We start from the raw sequence: 21,374 nt of genomic DNA, 5'->3' as shown, positions 1-21,374 counted from the left end.
ACGCTTGACAGCAAGAAGTTCCTCGGATTGTTTGTAAGAGCAGGCTTCATGCGTTATCCTCCCCCAGCCTTCTTCCCAGCGTGGCCCTAAAGCAGCTGGTTCCTGCCTACTCCCACCCCACGCTCTCCTCCATGGCAACACTTCTGCGTACCAACAGGGAAACACGGAGAAAAATGAATAAGAGATGATTTCTGTGTCCTCAGATCTAGCACCAGCGTGATGCTAGGAATCAAGAATCACTGCAAAGATGTCCACTTCAGCAATTCAGTCAGCTGCAGGAATTTTAATCAAGAGGTTGAATCAACTCCATACGAATCTAAGAAGCCCAGCCTGACAGCTGGTTGTGCCACCGACTTGTAAGCACAGAAAACCCACACAGAATGTGCCTGACAAAGCTCAAACTCAAGCTATTGAAGAAGTCATCCTTGAGATCGCTACATCTTATGGAAGGGTTATTCCATTAAACATCTTACTTTCCCTAATTATCACAAGTATCTGGTCGCTATCATCTATTCCTCCTACCACACTCAAGCTTCTGACACTAAATAAGGATAAAAATATACATTGCAGCCCTACCACATGGAAGAGCAGATTCACATAGTTCCTCCCTGTACAATCTACTAGTTCTGGTTTATGAGTATTTATATAGGTTTTGCTCAAAAATTCTCTTTGATGCGTTCAGAAACATCTCTCACCAGGCCATCCAACTGATGTTGAAAAAGCTCTGTCCAGAACCAGCTCTCCCCAGGCCACCCATACCATTGCCAAGCCAAGAGCCTGAGGACATAAAACACAGAACAAGGCAGGTCACGTCCTCAAGAACATGCAGTGCTGTACAGATGAACACAGAAGAATTTATCTGAGGTTGCAGCTAGAAAGACAAGATATTCATATTGATACATGGGAGGATGTCGTCCATGGAATATTCTGAAGGCGCCATCTGACCAACACACAGATCTGAGGAGGCCAAAGCACCATAGGAGCAACTTAATTTCTACAAGTTAACTGTTTCAATTAAAAAATATCTAAGGAAAAATTTCAGTCCTTCAGAAGAGATCAGCATAATCCAGCTTTATACTGCAATAGACATCAGACAGCGCTAATGGAGCAGTCACCTTCAAACGTGAAAAAAAATTCTGTATAAACTTTGCAAAAATAATAAATATTTATAAACAAATGTTCTCCTTCCTACTTACCAATATTAAGGTAATATGCCTTTACACTTCTTTAAAAATCTAAATATTTAATGTTTAAAATTAGCATAGTGCAAAAGATACTGCTAATAAAGTATCCACCAATAAAAACAATCTTTAGAGGTGGGAGAAAAATCTCAAGGCTTCCAAGATGAGCCACACGCTAAATGAACAGATATTCAAAGTAGCTGAGTCATCGTGGTTTTCTGAAACAAGACTTTAACCACAGTTTGAAGGAAAGAACATTACGTGACAGGGACTTTGAAATATCTGAAGGATAACAGTTTTTCTTTTAAAGCTATTGAGTTTTTAAGTCTAAGGCTGTAACTCATTTTCTTGACTCTTTTTCCCCCCTTTTCTTTTTCTCTCTCTCTCTTTTTTTTTTTTTGAGTACTTTGATGTCTAGTTCCCAACACAAGGTTTAACTTTAACCCTTTATTAACCATAATTTAAACCCTGCACGAATATCCCACTGCTCTTTAGAGCAGTTAACTGTTTGGGATCTCAGACCCCACTATCTCAAAGGTACTTCTCAAAGTCAGGACCCTCAACACTTTTGCACCTGTAGTGACAAAACAGTCTGTGGCAATGGACTTATGTGACAAATCTGAGGTTTGAGTAAAACCTCAAGGTCTTTTTTTTAATTCTCCCTCCAAATTCTGCAATTAGCACCCCTTCCTCACTACCTCCAATTGTGGTTTTACAGCTATGGTAGCTGCACGGCCATCAAAGCAATGGCCAGGCTCTCCATACTTACAAAAACACAGAGCAGACACACAAACCCTGTAGTTTCTGCACAGAAAAGGTACAATAAAGAAAATAGAAAATGTAAACATTGGGAGTATCCACAGGGAAAGCAAGGTACAGCAAGATGGAATTAATTCTGCATGAGAAGCAGTCTGCTCCACTCAATCCCTTCCCAGTTATCATCAGGAACAAACCTCAGGAAAGGATCACAAAGATCCTCAGTACAGCACAAATGTATGCAAGCTAGCAGTTAGGAAAGTTTTAACACAGAAAGCTGAAAGAAAAATTTCTTCAAACAGAAATCCTCTGCCCCTAGAAAATGTCTGAAAAAAACAACAACACTTTTTCTAAAAGAAAAAAAAATTGCAAGAACTTTTCAAGTTTTCTCCATGGTTTTGGCTTCTGTTTCTTTTTTCTTTTGAATTTCAGAAAATTAAAAACTTCAATGTTTTAATATTCTTTCCAATAAAGATTCTTGGATTTTCTCGTTTTAGTCTGAACACTCAGTTATTCTCACTAATTGAAAAGAATAAGAACCTCACATGAACTCCCCATCTTCTCAGAAGCCTGTAAGGGGCTTTCCTCTCTCCCCCATCCCTTCCGCTTCCCATTTCATGGGTGCTGGCTCGGGGTGCAGAGGCAGCACGAGTGAATTGTGGCATCCTTCTGGAAACACAGACTGAAATGAGTTTAGCCTCAACACAGCTGCAAGGTTTCCCCTCAATCACACATTTCATAGAGGTAAAGCACTAATTACATTTGTTCCCTTTCTGCCTTTCTCTGCTACCCATATGCCTTCAAGGTCCTGAAAATTACTGTTCAGCACTGAGGGTTGTGAAGACTGAAAAACTATGGTGATGGCTGCTGACCTTCCAAGGCAGCTTCAGCTAAATACTAAACCCAAACAAATATTAAAATACCCTCTCATTTTTTTTGTATCAGATAAACATTGGAAATTAAATTTCAACCATAGTTTTAAGATTAAAAGAAGCTGATGTGAAATATTAGCAGATATTCATAACATAAGCTACTACAATTAAATAGAAAATCACCTATATACAGTGCACTCCCTTCTCTTGCAATATTTATTTGTGTGTATATATATACATACACACACAAATGAACCTGTAAGGAGACTGTAAAATAAATAAGCTGTTAAACTCCAAAGAGTTCTCCGCAGACAAATTCTGATCCCAATGCAGAATTACCATCTGTCAAATTTCTCAAATCTTCATAAAACACAAAAACTTTAAAGCACATGACTGACAGCATATGGAAAAAATATATATAATTGGAATTAAATCTTGTAGATCATCTTTGAAGGATCTTCTCTTCATTGTCATTCTCCATGACCAAGGCCATCTGCCTGAGAAGGAGTGGGAGGACAGAAATTCTGAGTTTAATAAACTTGTCAGTGATAACCAAGAACTAACTGTAAAATCTATATGGCCTTCAGACTTTACCTTCCAATCCTTAAGACGTGAGCTCGTAGGGTGCTGCCACTCCTGTGCAGAGAGTAGGTACTTTACAGCAGGGAAAGATTATTCTCCTTTGTATTGCTGAGCACATGCAGGGCATGCCATCACCATCCTCTTTCCTTCGCCAAAAGCTCCCTCAGCAACCAAAGACACAACTTTGGTTTCCCAGGAAAGTGTGGTCATTGAGTTACTCATAGTACAGTACCTCAAGTTCTTCTTTACTGGCTTTGGTTGTGATCACATGAACATGGGACACATTATTTGCTTGTTAATCAATATGGAAAATGCACTTTTGAAGGACAGAATGAAGTCAGAAAGGTTGCACAGATGTATATGTTCCAAAAAGCACCTTTGCTTAATAGTGATGTTAAGACATGAGTGAGAAGTCAAAGGCACTGGGATGCTTTTGACAGGAACATCTAGTGAAATTAACATAAAAAGACTGTAGTCGAAGTGCTGAAGTCATTTGAGACCATGGAAAATCACAAATCCACCACCTGGTTCTTCAGACTTTCTTTGAAGCCTTTAGTGTTGATTAATCAAAACTTCCAGGCTGGACTGATGGAGGATTGGCCAGATCAGTGCTGCAACTCCTGCTTTTGGGAGGTGTTTTGAACAACTCTGAAGTAAATATCCAGCTCGGTCCTCTCTCTGGTCACATTCAGTATCCCAGCAGCATCAGGCTCTAACAATTTCACTTCAGAGGTTTGCAGAGACGGGACTAAACTTTTCCTCTTTCCACAAAGGTACCGGTTACATTCTAATAATACTGAGATTTATTCTTGTTTCTTCAAAAACAAAAGGCAGTTTTACAGCATGAAGAGCAGTCGTGGACTGGAATCCCTAACACACACCAACCCTTTTGTACTGACTCCCCAGCCCAGCTGGGCCAGCATCAGCCCAAACCGCTGCCTCCTGGGGTTGTTTAAAGTTAACTGGTGCTGGCTGGAGATCACACGCTGCTTAGGAGGGGAGGGAAAGGATTTCTGTAGATACAGCAAAGATTTTTCCCTTTTCAGGATGGCTGCTCCTTCATCCAGCTCTCTCACTTCCTCATGCCTAAAAGCTCTGTGTTTATTTTTTCCTTGTATAATTTTTAACCTCGACAAATAAAAAGGGCTGACATTCACTAAATACAAGGTCTAAGTGTTACCAGACTGCTTTTGCATAGCAAAGCTTTATGTATCCTTAATAAAATCTGGCTCAGAAATAATTTGTTCTAGTTAAAGCAGGAGAGGATCCTGTAGCAGCATTTTCTAGCACTGTCACGGTTTCTCTGCTGTCAGTAGAGCTTGGAGGTGATTTCTTATTCTGAAGGTCTGACTGAGAGCTATAGAGAGACTCTTCAACCAAAATACAAGGAGTTATGTTTTCATTGAACTTCTGTATATTATATAATCAAAACAGATGATAATTGCCAACACTGAGAGCTCGGCACTGATTATTTTCACAAATTAGGTATGAAGGAAGTGTTAGTCCTAACACACAACTCTCTTACTTGACTGAATAATAAGTTGTTCATTAGAATAAAATTTTCGAGGAACATTGCATTTAGTGTCAGTCAATCTGTAATGGCTATTCTAGTGTTTGAAACATTCCCATGAGACGTGCCAACCTCAACGCTTTTGACTTTCACAGCAAGAGAACAGCATTTAATGAGAGCTGCTGAGCTCAGACTTCGCAGCACCTCTGCTAGGCTGCAGCCAGACCAGCCGAAGGCAGAGGCACCAACAGCTCCAACACCAGTTACCAGCTGGCAGAAAGCCTCCACCTGAGCTTCCACAACATCACACCAAACACTCAGTGCATTTTGCCCTTTGCTATGACCACAAAGTCAGAAGTTTAAAAGGCAAGTACAGCACTTAAGAAACAGACTCCTATATATGCCAATTTGTTATATTTTTTAAAGCAAATGAGAAAACTCAGCGTAGGTATGTTTACAAACAATACTCTTTCTGAGTGAGAAACAGAGGGCTGCTTTGTACTGGTTGTGTTTGTCAGAGGCCACTAATCTGGGATTTCTGCAACTCCCTACCCCAGCCAGTCAGCTGTGAATCAAGCAAGGAAACAAACTGATCATTTCCAGCTTATTCCTAAAGAACCAGTAGGTGCCTTTCAAGACTGACCTCAAACCAGCGAATTCCTTTCTGGATCACAAAAAACACAGTTTTCAGAATCAAGAAACTTCACCAACAACTTGTTTCCCAGCATTTGGATCACAAACTTGAAAGTTATGCAGGAAAGACTAGAGATTTTTGTACAGACAGGACCCAAATCACACGGAGCTCCACAGATCAGCACTGGCACCTTGATCTCCACCCAGCAATGTGAAGAACTCGGCTGGAGGTGTTACTAATGCATCAATAACAGAAGAAGAGAAATCACAGTCAGGTGTTGACACATTAGAAGATGAATTCAGATTCTGCAATGAGAAGGACAGGATATTCAATCTCCAGCAGAAATGTGGGAACAGAGGAAGATGCAAGTGTCACAGGTTGCTCGCTGAAGACAACTGGCAAGGTCTGGCTTTCCTAACAGCACATTTTTATGACTGGCTATGCTGGCAACCTCACCATTTTTCTTCTGACTGCTCTCAAACAGAAGTACTTACTCTGTTTACAGCTGAGGAGGTACCACTTCAGTCAGGACTCTTGCTCAGTGAAGAACAGGCTACCCAGAAAATGAGAAGTTAAATAATTTAACTTTGGGTTGAGGTTGGGTTCCTCTTTGACTAATGACTTCTATGTGGCACTTGGACACAGTACCTGTAAGACCTCATTGGTATGGGTACTTAGCATATTTATCTTGTCTTCTTAAATAACCTAAATTGAACATATTTTGAACTGTAAGTCCTTTCAAAATATAAAGCCTTATTTTTTTTTAGGTAAAGTAATTAAAGCTGTTAGTATAACTTACTGCTATTGCCAGCAGCACAGAACTTCACTCTGTCCCAAAAGCAACAGAGAAGTGAGGTTCTACACAACAGACTCTTCAGAGTTCAACACAGAGGAGATCCTCGGAGGTGTCACAGCACACTTATCTACTCCCTCTGAAAAGTGAAACACCTCATGATCACACCAAGTCAAGGGGTAACAAGAAATCAAATTTGGTCACATAAAAATATAGAGGGAAAAAGACTTGAGAATATTGTTCATTCCTCTGCCAAAGTCAAAGCTAGGTATGGCTTCCTAAAGTGTGCTGGGGAAGGCAGCTGGGTTTACAAGGCAGAGAAACCCTGAAGTACCAACATGCTAATCTGAATTGGAAGATCCAAGAATACGGATCACACCTTCCCGTGACTGTGTGCTGTACCAGGAATCATAAGCTACATGTCACAGAAGCAAAACCAAGACAGCCAAGAGGATCTGCTTGACAGCTCAGCGATGCAAGTGTCAGCGCATTCGAGGTGAAAAATGGTTTTGTGAATCAAACTCTACCGCGTGTGTCACCAAACGTTTGTGCTTCTACACATCCAGGACAGTCCAAAGCTAAGTCTCAGGAAATCCATTACATGAATTATAGTTGCTTTTGACTAATTACAGGCACTTTTAACCTTAACTGTCAAGCACTATCAGAAGAGGTGACAATTCATTACTAACTCACTCTGGCTAAATGAAATAGAACCATTTTGATTGGAAAAGACCTTTAAGATCATCGAGTGCAACTGTAAATCTAACACTGCCAAGTCCACCACTAAACCACGTCCCTAAGCACCACATCTACATGTAATATCAAAAAAGCTACCACCAAATTGATAAGTATCACTCCATTGCTTTAGATACTCCTTGTCTAAATCTCTCCATGTGTTTGGTACCTCTCAAGCACCAAACAGCAATGGACCAGTGCTCATCACTGCGATGCAGCAGGCGAGTCAGGATGGGAGCTGGATGACACAGGCTCACACCTCAGTACTGCCAACAAGATGCCAGCAAAGCTGCGTTTCACTAGCATGATCCTGTACGTCAGACTTGCAGAGAAGGCAGTTCAGCTTCCTGAGCTGCAAAGTACCACTCAAGACCCAGAGGAAGAAAAATTCAGCATATTGGCGACTACGTGGGCAATACGGTTCAGCCAGGCAGAAACACTGAGCAGGCTGAATGAGAACTTAAATTTCAAACAGAAGTGAGTAACAGCTCACCTAGCCTCCCATCTTAAATTAGTATATTACATATTTTTCTTATATTAATACTCAAATAACCAACTTGCAAGTAAGAAAATCTGATCATTCCTCACAGTTCCCATATTGCCAAGAAACAATCTTTCACTCTAGGTTACCACAGTTTGATAAAATCTCACCCAGGGCAAGGTCAGTGAGCCTCAGGTGTAATAAATGCACTCTCAAGTCAGGTGTTCTGCACTGATGGTAATATTTTACACAGCAGACTTTACCAGCCAGCTCTGAATCTCTCCCTTAAGTTTCTCAACACTTTTGATAACTGGTGAAAAGCTGAAGATGTCTAGTACCTCACACCTGGGAGACTGCTTCCCTCACACACAGTTTGGTTTTTTTTATCCACAAGCTTTATGGCTTTATCCATCTGCTTCAGTATTTGCATCCTTCTATATGAGCAAGACTCCTTCACCTGCAAAGCACTCAGGCTGTACTAACAAAAGCACAAACACTGGCCCTGAAGTTTATTTGAAGGTCCTCTGGAAGTACTTAGTATTGATGAGACTCACCAGCATCTCAATCTTTCCAGCTTACAGAACAGACTCTGAGAGCTTTTAAAAGGAACAGAGCAAAGTAGATTGAATGCACAGAAGAACACAACAGTTGAGCTACCCTAAATATTAAGCAAGCCACACATTTTAATAACTTTGCTATATTAAAAGATATGCACCAATGTCACCCCGCCCCCACAATTCATCAAGGCATTTCACTCCCTTGGGCTCTTGTGACTAAGTATAATATTTCATTAAATATCCTGTTCTTACTGGCTTATGTACTAGGGAACACACTAATTTTAGAAAACTGATTAGCTAGTTCTTTCTAACTGAATGTTATTGTAGCTAAGGTCAGATTTTGCACTGAAACTATGGCAACAAAGCCACAGTATTCTTTTGTCTACAAGGTTGGGGTTAGGTTTATTAACAGTACTGCTCTACTTAATAGCTAAGCACTGCTTTTTGGCAATCCCTCCCTCCATGCTACCTGAAATAACCTGAATTTTCCACGGGGGGAAAAGCTCAGACCTGTGAGAGCTGTTGAGGAAGAATGAACAGTCAAACCAGCACTTTGCTGATTTCTTCATTTTTAGGACTCGGTCACTACACCAGTGTATTTCCCAGGTTGTCCTGCACAGAATGTCTCATCAGTACAGAGCTATTATCCACATTTGTCAGATGGGTGCAGAAGCGCACAGATCATAAAACTTCACACTAGGAGTTCAATTAAATCCCCCTCTTAACCAACAGATTGCGTTTTTCATACAGCATTCCAGTTATGCATATTAATGGCCACGTTCTATTTCAAAGGGGCTTTGCTCTGCCTTCATCTAGATGTGAAACATTTAAGATGAAAGCACTTTAAAACCAGAAGTTGTCAAGTCAGCTGTTTGACCACAGTATTCTCTGTGCAGACCAGCATGCAAACACAGCCTAACCAATCTTCAGCTGTGTATCCCAAACACCCCATCCCCTCTTTTTGTTTGGTGTCGACAACTTTAACGTCAAGTTAAACAGACACTCTTGTAACCTGTGCCATACAGACCTGTTCCATTGTGGTCTTGGCAGTCCATCACTAGGACACAGAAAACCTGTGCTAAACCATCCCAGTTAAACCCAGAATCATTTAGCCAATTCACTATTATTATTATTATTTATCCACTGTTTCAGCAAAGCACATCAGCATCAGGGAGTTGGAATGTCTTTAGGATGTCCTGGTGCTTCAGCACACATAGCTACCAACTGGACTACAAAGCTGTCTTCAGTAAGGAACCACACTGCAATAGAGGTGGCAAATCAAATCAAACAAAATCAGCTTCTGATTTGCTCTCCATGACAATACTTACCTTCCTGTGTGGAAAAAAGAGAAAGAAAAAAGAAAGAGGAAACCAGAAAAGCTCCCCTTTGGTTCCTGCATCCAGTCACTGTGGGATTTCAAAGCACCACAAGCTACTTTTGCATGTTTGAATAAAAGATTATCACTGATGAAACTGGCACAAAGTCTGTGGTTAAAAATGTCCAGAAAGGAGGTGTTCATGATGTCCCTCTGAGGTCAACAAGGGCCAGCAGAGAAGGCAGTGGGCATTGCCTACCGCCTGACCTGCGGAGAGAGGAAGGAGGCTTGGGCACGCTCATTCCAGTGGTGCATCAACTCTTGCTTAGGACACTCTCTCTCACCAAATTTTCCAAGCTTTGGCAAATATAAAGTGCATTTGTCTGTATGAAAATGCAACACTTGTGACTTTTCGGTTTTTTGAAATACCTAAATGCCACGGTGACAATTGTCTGTAACATTTGCTTGTATGTAGGATGCAGTGGGCTAAAGATTCACATTTTACAGACAGCACTCAGGATTTCTTCATCGTATAAAGGGCATCAAATTCAAATGTGTACTAGCAGTTGGCAGTTTCCTAGTACAGTTCTATAAATATTACGAATCATACTAAAGGATTCCTCACCAAGGGAGTGAAAGGGTATTTTAGATATTTTAAATATATCCTAATTCAGCAAGATTGAAAGATTTTTCCTACTCAAAGTGACCAATGCTTCCATTTTAAATAAAAAAAACTATAGGCACAACATTAGACTGTAGTTACACCATTCTTCTCTTCCATCATAACAAAGTTTGTTTTGATTTTCCACTACATCAGGATATTAGTAATCTTTCTGAAAAGGGGCTAAGCAGCATAATTTTTTTTCTTTTTATGGTGTTTGGCTATAAACCAGAGAACTTGGTTAAGCAGTATTTACTCTCATTGCCCCACTTCTTATTTTTGGTATTCAGCATGTGCATTTTAATCTCTCTTGGACAGAACTGAAAAGGAGTCCCTTTTCCATTACAAGTGATATCTTTCTCTTCAAGACCACCATCCTAAGCTTTGAACTTCAGACTCAAGCACTCTCAGAAGTTCTGCCTCTTACACACAAAAGGAATCTCTCTATTTTATCTGCTAATACAGGGTTATCACAGTGAAAAAGGCCACATTTAGACATTTGTTTAAATATTCCTTAAAGGAATCTAGGCACTATAATAATTAATATACCCAAACATTTCACCAGCATTAGAATCTCCATTTTTGAAGAGAAAAAGGAGCCTAAGCTTGGTCATGTAGCCTAGGTCTATCACTCCTCCTCTTCTCACCATCAATCCAGGAATATGCCCTCAAACCTCTGCAAAACACCCACTCGAACTCATCTAATGCACGCAGAATAGAATTCAGACTATTTCACATCAAAGTTTAAAAAGCAATCTGAGCTGATATAATTGCTTTCACCAGAGTAGATCTGGAAAAGTATGCACAGAGAGTGCATGGAGAGCAATAGGATTTGAGGCTACACACTTATCTGAAGCTGAACACATGATACCAAAAGGCTTGATACACATGATACCTAAAGAGACAACCACAAAAAATTCTTCTTGATGAGTACAGGGGATGGTACTGAGCTATCTTACCACCTAGAAAGTGCATTTCTGTATGCTGCTAATATTTTTCCAAAACTAACAGGCAGAGGGATCTGCCTGTTTTTAGTTTGTTTTTTAATTCTGAAGTGTTTGAGAAAACTCTGTATGTGACCCTTCAAATGCAAATGTCAAACTATAAACAAGCTAAATAAGGCTAAATAATCCCATATGTATGCAACATGACTCCATAGCCTGCATAAATTATATGGTTTCCTCCAATTTAAACAAAGCAGTAGCCTATAGGCTTCAGATCACTGATGGCAAAGCTCTGAAGGACAAAACATAAAATGTTTGTTATGGAGAAGCAGCTTGACTTTCATCAATGCTGAGCACAGTGCAAATTTAAGAGAAATCCACCAAAACAATTGGGGTGTGTAGATATATATATATTTATATGTATATTTATTTATTTATATATTAAAGCTTCTTTGTAGTGCCCAGGTCATTTCTTCTACTGAAGATGAAGTTGTAGTTCAAGGGCTGAGACCCTCAGTGCTAACCCCCACCACCAGCCCAGACTAACCCAAGGCTCCACAAAGGCAATATTCAGAAAGAGCATACAGAATGGATTAGGATCAAAAAGAACAAACAGAATTTGAACTACTCATCTTCTGCTTCACCATGAGGGTATTTTAAGTCTAAGATATGGGTTCATTCCTTGAACAGCTTGCCAAAAAAAGAGTGTTGCTCAGCAACTACTAAAACAATGTTCTGGAAGGAGGTAGCTGCTGGACAAATTAACCCAGTAAGTGCCCTTTTTCCTTGTGTTTGATGCAGCTATTGCAAAGCTTCTGGATCCCTGGCAGACAGATCTGCATCCCAAATAAAGAGCTGTAAAGAATTTCCCGAGAAGGCTGTCAGACAGACTGTTTTGGTGGAGTAGCAGTGTCTTGCATTAAGCAAACACATTTGGCTTAGCGCAGTGCTATGTTCCAATCCAAACCGAGCACAAATAAAACCCCTGCAAAAGCACTCACCAACTAACTAATGCAGCACAGACCCAGCAGCTCAAGCACTAAATTATCAGCCCTGGGTTCTGCTTCAGCTTTGCCACTATTGCTGGGGCTGACTTTAATTGGCAAAATAGCTGTCTGTCTCTCTGTGTTTGAGTGTGAATGATTCCTAATGAAACACCGGTGCCTTTAGCCCAGCTAGAGGGTCAGCTGTAGTTCATACGTTCCACATAAACCCATGAATATTAAAAGGATGTTCATTTATAGTCACAATTCAGATGCACAGTCATACTCCACGACAGCAATTAGAGCTGCGATTCCAGTTTTAGAAAATACGTCAAATGTTTTGGGTTTTTTTGTGCAAAGCACTGCAGATAACCAAGGAACTGTCACACTCTTTACTTTTTTTGGAGATTCATACAACTACGATTTTTTTCCAGGAATCTCATCTGTACACAGTATATTCAGACCAGTTAACCAAAATACCCTTTCACAAGAATTTTCTTACCAATATTTTTAAAAAAGAAACACCCTAATGAATGTACTCAACATTTTGCAAGGCAGTTTTAAAGGACTTTTGAATGAGTTGGAGCTGAAAATATGAAGGGCCAGAGAAACACTGTACTTTAAAAAAAAACCCAACACACTCAAACCACCATATTTGAAGTGGATTCAGAAACCCAGAATAAAATACAAAAATTCCACTGAAATCTCACAGACCATAATTACCATCCAGCCTCAAACCACAGACTTCAGGTGCTTTACTTGTGATTGGGATGGGAAAAAGGAAGGGGGGAAAAAAAGAGCCTTCAGACCTTGGAGTGATCACAGTAATATTTTAAGTACCTAGAGGCACAACAGCATTTAACATGTGAAATTACTACTGGTAAATACTCAGTAACTTGAGGTTGCTGGACTAATACCTTCAGAGTTCTTTCCAACTCCAGCACTTCAGTTTTTTCGATCTAATACACCCTCTGAATGTTTTTTTTTTTAATGTCTCATTTATACTTTTACACCACACTCCAAATCTTACCTGAACTCTCTCCCATCTTACTCTCAGCCTCCTCTTGCATTTCAGGGCTCCATCAGCACCAGATTAATCAGCCAGCCTACTTTTTCCACAACTTTTGTCAGCACAGCAAGCCCTCGTGTCCTCAGGATACCTCTGGACATTCTCCTCCAAGCAGACTGAAGGGCTCTGTGGTTCCCATCTCCGTCTCCAGTCGTGTCACTGCAAATCACTCTGTTCAACCCCCTTCATGCACACACGCATCAAGCTTCCCTCGCTGAATTTTCCTTAGGACAACTTGAAGCCAACATTTTTAAAAGGAGGGAGTTACTAGCACACAAAACCCACCTCCGTGTCAGCTATGAAGTGCTTGCTTTTAGAACAGCATTCCTCAGGCAGGAAGTATTTTCTCACCACAAGCAGGTTATCAGCCTTTAGTGACAGCACATACTCATGGCCAGGTACTACTGTCAACTGCCTTTCCTACAGAGAGGTTCTCTCCAGGAAGAAAGATAGTGCACGCACACACCACCACTTTGTGCACAGCAGCTCTGCTGTACTTCAAGGGTCTAAAGTAGAAAGGAAAGAAAACCCACCACCCTGTAGACCAAGGCCTTGCTGCTGCCATGAGATGCAACTGATTAAATGTAGCCTAGGCAACAAGACTTTTTGAAAACCTGAAGCACCCATGGCTAAGAAAAAAAGCAGGATGGATTCATTCTGCTACTGGATATATATGCTGTAGCTTCACACTGCATTTTCTTAGAGTCATGTATGCATATCTAAGCAGTCAATCCTGCTTCTAGATCTCTCTCACCACTCTGATTAAGCACGAAAATTATATTTACAACTGTTTTACATCTGCCCACAGTCGACAGATATGCTCAGAGAAGCTTAGAATTACATTTCTTAAAAATACTACCCGCAGCGAGATCCTCGAGATTGGCCACGAAGTCACACGTTCAGCGTATGCTCCTCTCAGAAGGTGACTGCAGATTTGACTGACCTGTGTCTGGACACCTTACAGCACAGCTCATTTGAAAGAGGATTTGCACACAGCCATGACACAGGTTATAGCATAGAGGTGTTTTTCCAGTACTGTGTAAAGCTATAATGTAAGTCACTTACATTTGATTAATTTCGGTCCTGCTCTAATGAGATCTTCCAAAGTTACTTCTCAGTTACCAGCCCCAGTGTTTTGCCACCTATTTGAATTCAAACCAAGATTAAGCTTCTTCTCAGGCCTCGAACTGCAGCGATCCTATTGTCTCTATGGACCGTATGAAATCGTTGAACAAACGTGGGCACCATGTACAAAGTTTAATGGATACTAGAACGTTTCCACATCAGTTCCCACTCCACGCTGCTACTGATCTGCTGCACCCGTGACACTGCCCAAGGCAATGGAATCTAAATCTCAAGTATGACAAAACTAAATACTGGGACTACTCAATTACATTCACCAGATGCCCGTGGTTGCTTTATATCCCAGATGTAAACGTTGTTGTTTGGATAAACGCACCTTAGGGAAGACCTTGTGTTCCAGTTGCAAAGGAGGTATTTTTGCAAAGTGTCATAAAAGCATCAAGTGAGATTGCAAAGACATGACTGCAGTTCCCAACTTTGCCAGAAACTTCCCGTGCAAAACCCCAGACAAGCCTCTGGGTGCCTTTGCTTCATAATAAAAATAAAAAAAGGGGGGGTATTTTCCATATGTGCGATAAACTTCATTATTACTTCTTCTGAACATATTTATCATGGAAAGCATTTTATCTCAGACTCCACTTATAAAGCATGTGTATAAATAACAAATGCCTGCTAAATTTTTATGACTTTTGTTGCCATTTACCATTAAGCATAAACTTCCTCATGAAAGCTTTAGTGAATTAACTACAAAGGTTGGAAAAGGTTCACACCATTCTCTCTCCATGTATAAATTATAAGTAATATGAGAACATTTACAATGTCTAACCACAATGTTTTATGTCAGACAAATGTCTCTCTGTACGTGCAGTTCCTGAACTGTGCTAGCAAGAATTGCCTTTTTCTCGTTCTTTTCTCTCTCTCTCCCCTCCCCTCATTCTACACCCAGCAGTCTCAGTCAAATCTAACTTTACTCCTTCATATGATTTTAACGTAAAGAAATGCCTGGAGTCAGGGCTCTGGTTCACATAACACCATTGTTCTGGAGACCTTAATATTGAATGTTGAAACTTCCCAGGTTGCCTCTTCAAGTATTTCAATCATCAGCTATTTAGTTTTCCTATAAAAGGGTAGAAAAACCAACAAGAATTCATGGACTTCAGCAATATCCTAAAAAGAGAGTTTCATTACATAAGACATCTTCATGTGATGGTAAAAAATAAAAAAACAAAACAAAACAAAACCCAAATGAACAAAAAACCCAGCAGCTAACAAAATCAGCAGTACAGAAGGAATGTGATTTTCAAAAGCAATCATGTGCAGTTTTGGCCCAAACTGATTAGAATTAATTATGGTACTGATGAGCCCCTGAACAAGGCAAAGCATAACCAAAGAAACAAGAATCATCCAACAAAGAAACAAGACAAACAGTTGCTGTTACATCTGAGAACAGCAATAAAAGGCAGATCAAATTTTTAGAATATTTGGCTGAATTAACCTTTGGGTAAAAGATGCAACCATGGGGTGAAAAAAGAATTCAAGAAGTTTTTTCCAAATAAAATTTCATTTGGTGCTTCTCTTCCTGTTTGAGATTTTTCTGAAACAAATCAACCCTAGCCAAACTGTGCAAAGCAGTAGGCATTAATTTCTTATCACTAAGCATAAGTTTCCTGTCAGAATGAAAGCCAAGTCAAATGCAGTTAATACTGAATGAGGTCAAGCAGCAAAAGTTGTTACAAACATTTGCTCCTTTTCATTTTCCTCTTCTCTGATACAGCTTTGGTACTGAGTAACTACATGGCACGTATGATAGTATGGAGAAAAAGAAATTAAACTTACAGGGACCCTGTAAGTTTGGACAGTTCTGAGAGTCGACCTCACTTGGCAACCCCATCTCCCTCCCCTCACAAAGCATTCTTTTTAAGTCCCACAACTCACTTCACACATTCACACACATATATACATATATTTTTATTTCCCCTCATGAGTTGCCCTTCACAGAAGAAAGTGCCACTAAAATATTCTATAGAAAGCCTGGAAGTCAAAAATAGTTACATGTGATTGCACAACATGAAGGACCTCTTCCAGCCAGAAGGGTAATAAGCTGTCTAATTAACTTACCTCTAAACTTTTTGGGTGGGTTGTTAAGATCACCTGCTTCTGGCTGTACAACACACCGATCATCCACAAGGCTGCAAAGAAATGAGAAGCAAAGTGAGATTCTGTTCCCCTGCAGTTGCTTACAGCTTTATCAGCAAAAACCAAGTCTTTTTTTTTTTTTTTTTTTTTTTTTGCAATATTTCATCCGAGTTGCCACTTCAGCAGAAGACATTCCCCAAACGCCAACTTATGCCAAATCTTTCTAAGAAGCATGCAGCTAATTTTTACTGTTGCCCAGAGCTATGCTCCTGGATAGGTGGGACAATAAATAAGTCATTGCTCCTGTATACTGCATCATCTTTATGTCCCCTCCTTGAGGTGCAGACAGAACAGCCCATATTCTAGTTAAGTGAGAGACAGCCTTAGAACAATTATTGCCTCTTGGACAGATTTGAATCATGTTGCAAATGTGTTTATATGAAGGGTAGAGAATAGGAAAATATGATGACTATGCAAACTGGACACCACCCTATGACCCCTCAAGTATTAAGAAAAGGCAGAAACAATAACTGCCACAATAAAAAGTGACTCCCAAGAGAAAGGAAGGCATAAATACACCCTCCTGCTCACCAGGTAAGTCAAGGGATTGAACCAAGCTCCTGCTGTTCTACCCTGGAAGGTGAATTGGACAAGTGAACCCAAGAGATTCCAGTAGGGAATGCCAGGACAGAGCTTCTCCTGTGAATACACGCTGGCAAAAACCCCACAGGTTTCATTTAAATTCAATGTATGGTCGATTCAGATCCCATAAAATAAAGAAAATAGTTCAGATGCACCCGTCAGCACTGCTCTGTCCTCAGCATGCTTTGGATCAACATGGAACTGCACTTTCACCAAACGCTGCTTCCAAATTGTAAAAAAGGAAATGGAACCAAATATTTTGTAGTTTCTGATTTGATCGTAAAAGACTCAATTTGGCCCCTGAAAACCAATCTGTCAAAGAGGCTTTCTACACAAAAGTAGAAAGTAAAACTCCAAGGTCTTAAAGGTTTGAGAGGTCCATTCTCATGCAGAATCAACTTGAGAAAGACTGAGACCTAGAATATGAGAGTTGTTCCTTGCAGAGGCTGGTTACATGCAGGGAGCATCTTGAGACAACAATTATGGAAAATAATGAGGTGCATAAAAATTAAGAGATCAGAGAGATTAAGTGGACTCAACAGTTCTATGCATCTAAAATTTGCATACGCAAACATTCAGAGTAAATTGCTTTTTCCCCATGGATTTTCTCCCTATTCAGTATTATAGAGACATAAATGTGCTCCAACAAGAATGGTAGCATTAATATTTGTGCTGAAACATCTGCTTCTAGTGAACAAAGGGCCAAAAAAAATATCAAGTCAAACGGGTGACTCTGATCATCCCACACAGAGATATTCTCAGTGCAATATATCCCTCTCATCCTGAGATTAAATTGAAAGTAAAGAGGAACTTCCCAAACTACTAAGAAAAAAATTTACAGAGTGAAAAACACAAAAGAGGATATATTGTACACCGGTAATCATAATGATGACAGCACTGAGTTTGGGAAACAGCAAGAGTAAAGTCCTGATTAAGCAACAGTCATGTCATAGGAATATTAAATAGGAACACTCTTCAAAGATTGGGAACAACATTAGAATGTATAGTGGTATCTGTTTCTCAACCTTCATTAACCACATGAACAAGTCATTACACATTGTTATGACATAAGACTGTCGAAACTCCACATGGTATAGAGTACAATTACACGGAATCTTTCCTTTGCTGCTTTAATTTTCTCCAGGACAAAGACTAAATTAAATATGGGACAAAACTAATTTGATTATGAAGGCTTATTAAGATGATAATGCATTTCATGTTTCACATTGCAATTGGGATTTCTGGCTTAAATTAGGCTCAGAAGATATGTGGCCATTATATAATGTGGTTACCTTAAAACAGGACTAATCAAATCAAAAAGGACACTACTAACACTAAGGGATCTTCAGACCTGCCATGAGAACATCTCATCAAGCCTAGAAAATACATGTGCTTAGGGGCCTGTAATGTCTAAAAGGACTACCCATGGTGAAAAATATCTGCTCAGCAATGCCATCAAAAGCCACAGCCACTGCATATTGTTCATCATGCACTGTATGGGATTCAACATAACATAACAACTTTCTACTTGTTCTGGAATTATTTACTGCCATACTTGCTTCAATACTAGGAAGAAAAAAAAAAATAGCCAAATATATAGTATCGTTCAATTAGTTTTGCCAGTTTCCAGCAGATAGTATTTGGCCAGTTACACAGCTGATTGAATACTGCAGAGTGTACGTGTCATATTTGACGAGTACCTGGGAAATTTGTCAAATACATTCGCCAAATACTATTCAACCAACCCTACTTACTACATCCCTTGCTTTTATCATACCTTCTTTCCTTTCTGGCAGCATCCCATATTTTCTTCTCTTTCCTATAATAGATCATGGTGCATCTTCAGTGTCTGCTTCCTTCTCTGCCCCCTTATTTTCCAGAATCCTAATAGCTAGAGGACTAAACCTACAAGTTAATTCGGAGTCACTCAGATGAGATTCCAGCCCATCGTTTCCTGCCAAGAGACTTACCAGGATGCTGTCTTTGTACCCTGCTTGGGATCTCCATTTATCAGATGCATCTGGACAGTAGGCATCAAAAAATTTGCTGTCACTGTACCCACCCTGAGGCCCTTACGGCTACTGGAAATGAGAAAGAGCATGTTGTGTGCGTGCCCACTCACCATATCATCAAGCTTCCTGGTTGCTTCTTTGCTACTCATTCAGCATTGAAGTACCACAGCAATGTGTCATGCATGCTATTTCCCTCCCTCTAATTTCTCAGTGCTTTGAAACAAGGTGGCAGATGTACTCTTTGAGCTTCTTATCCAGCCCCCTGCAAGGTCTTCGAAATCGGGAGTACACAGCTCCACTGCCAGCTTCTGATGTTCACAGAGATTTCTCCTTAGCAGCAGTTGAGCAGAATAAAATATCCCCTGCCACTCGTCAGAGCTGTATTTAAATTCCACGGCTTTTCTCTGCAAACTCTTCCCTTTCCTACATGAATGGCTACTTTTTGTTTAATCAAGTGGTATACATTTCTCACTGCTCAAGAGGCACTCTCCTACAGAGCACCTACTCTGATGTCTTTGCAGAAAAAAGCACAAATGAGCTCTGTGGGGAAGCACGCCAGGAGCAGGAGCTGGCAAGGCACAGCTCCCACCACAGCTCTGGGGTGCTGGCCATTGACAAAGCTGAAGATTCAAAACGCCTTCTCCTTTGACTGGAGAAAACCAATTGTGTTTGTATGAAAAAACCTCAAACACTGTAAGAAAAGATAAAACTCGTCATAGTGGTAAGTTAGTGGTATAGGAACGGTTAGGAGCAGGCCTGCTGCCTTTTTTTCTTTTCTTTTCCTTTTTTTTAACTACTTACATTGCCTATGCTTCATCCTTTTTTCCCATCAGCAGATTGCACTGGGGCCTATTCATTCCTGATTGTGGGTGGTGGGGGGGGGGCACAGGAAGGGACAGGACGGGACACACGGATGGACACGGGACAGACACCAACATGAAAATCATTTGCTTGCATTCATTCCCTCTACCCACACCTTAACTTGATAAGCTTCTTCCTCCCCACCAAGGACATCAAAGCCATACCACAGCCATCAAGAGGCTCTCCATCCTCCCAACATCTAGCTTGCCATGTTAGCTTCAGGTAATTATTAAATTTAGGGCCAAATCTGTGCATAAAGCTAGCTTGCTTTACCTAGTATTTCCTGGGAGTCAGGCTCAGGATAGCTAGCTGAGTTCTGCTAGTCCTTCTTACAGATGTTTTGAGTACAAGAGAAAAGCTGTTCTTACCCCAAAGTGCTAATAAATCCATTTGTTGAGCCCTCTGCATAGAGAGAACAAATATCTCCAATATGAAGGAAGCTCGACATCTTGTCAGTCATCTCCGGCTTACTGCCCCTAGAAGAATAAAGCACAATATTACTATTTATCAGGCAGAATTTCTCAGTATAAGCTCACGGAGGTTAAAACAACAAGACCCTTTGCTTTTGTTTGTTCACTTGTTTCAAAAACCGAACAAGTTCTTGCACTGGAATTTCAGGTATCAGAGAAAACACAGCATGTGCAAATGCTTGCTTAGAAAAATAAACTAGGGGAAACCAAGCAGCTACCGGCATCCCGTTTGGTGTGGGATTGTTTTAAGGGTAGTTGTATTTATCCCAACAGATGCTCACAGTCAGTTCACTCCAGGCATACTGACCCATTTCATCCCATCTGCAAGAGGGAAAGGGGGGCAGAGAGCGGGCTTTCTCAGGTCATGACATATTATTTGTACCATTTAAATCACAACACATTTCTTTGTCAGATTCTTTGTCAGAATCAAAGGTAGGTTTGAGTATGTTTTATAGGTCGTCTGGTGAGCTGGAGTGGTGCTTGTGGGAACTGTAGTGGGAAATATTGCCATGATTCATGACAATATTTTTTGGTCATGTCAATATTTTGACACCAAGGTAGCCCATCTGCTTACAACTGCAGTCCCAAAGACAGCATTAGGTGAAGACCCACTGAATAAGCCTGACAACAGGTTTTGCAAATAAAACCAATGATTTTTCACAGTCAAATCATTTCAACAATGTATGTATCAGGAAGCCAAACCCCTGTGAAATCAGGAATACTTCAGTTCTGTTTTTAGGAAAGACTGCCTAAATGTAGGACTGAGGAGACAGCCACTTAGTGTTGTACACTTCCATGGTATTAAGAACTATCTTTATTTTCTCTAAAGCCCCAAATCCTGGATCAAATGATACAGGATCTACCTGTCATTTAAATAAATATAGAAAAGAGTTTCTATCTGTCACTGCAACAAAGGAAGAGGAAAAAAAAAACAAACAAAAAAAACATGAGCCTGGATAAAAAGAAGCCCAACTGAATAGATTTTCAAAGACATCTTTTCCAAGGCCATGTGCTGGTTTCTTGGAGATCCTCCTAAGCCATGCTTTTGATCGCCGAGTTCAAAACGCTGAAATAGCTGTCTCTGCTTGAGGTTCCAA

General features: G+C 40.3%; 1 protein-coding gene across 1 annotated transcript in view; it reads right to left on the bottom strand.

Moving 5' to 3' along the window:
* Positions 1 to 21,374, bottom strand: part of LOC104523042 (inositol 1,4,5-trisphosphate receptor type 1-like) — a gene marked incomplete at its 3' end in the record, with an annotated part of 165,575 nt that overhangs the window by 136,992 nt on the left and 7,209 nt on the right. Inside the window, 3 exon segments of the mRNA XM_029084380.1 lie at positions 16,275 to 16,345; positions 18,905 to 19,015; positions 20,176 to 20,283. Coding sequence (XP_028940213.1) covers positions 16,275 to 16,345; positions 18,905 to 19,015; positions 20,176 to 20,283 — 290 coding nt within the window.

Source organism: Antrostomus carolinensis, unplaced genomic scaffold, assembly GCF_000700745.2.
Source record: "Antrostomus carolinensis isolate BGI_N321 unplaced genomic scaffold, ASM70074v2 scaffold21193, whole genome shotgun sequence".
Taxonomy (NCBI): domain Eukaryota; kingdom Metazoa; phylum Chordata; class Aves; order Caprimulgiformes; family Caprimulgidae; genus Antrostomus; species Antrostomus carolinensis.
Note: the sequence above shows the minus strand (reverse complement) of the source record. Positions and strands in the feature narration are given on the sequence as shown.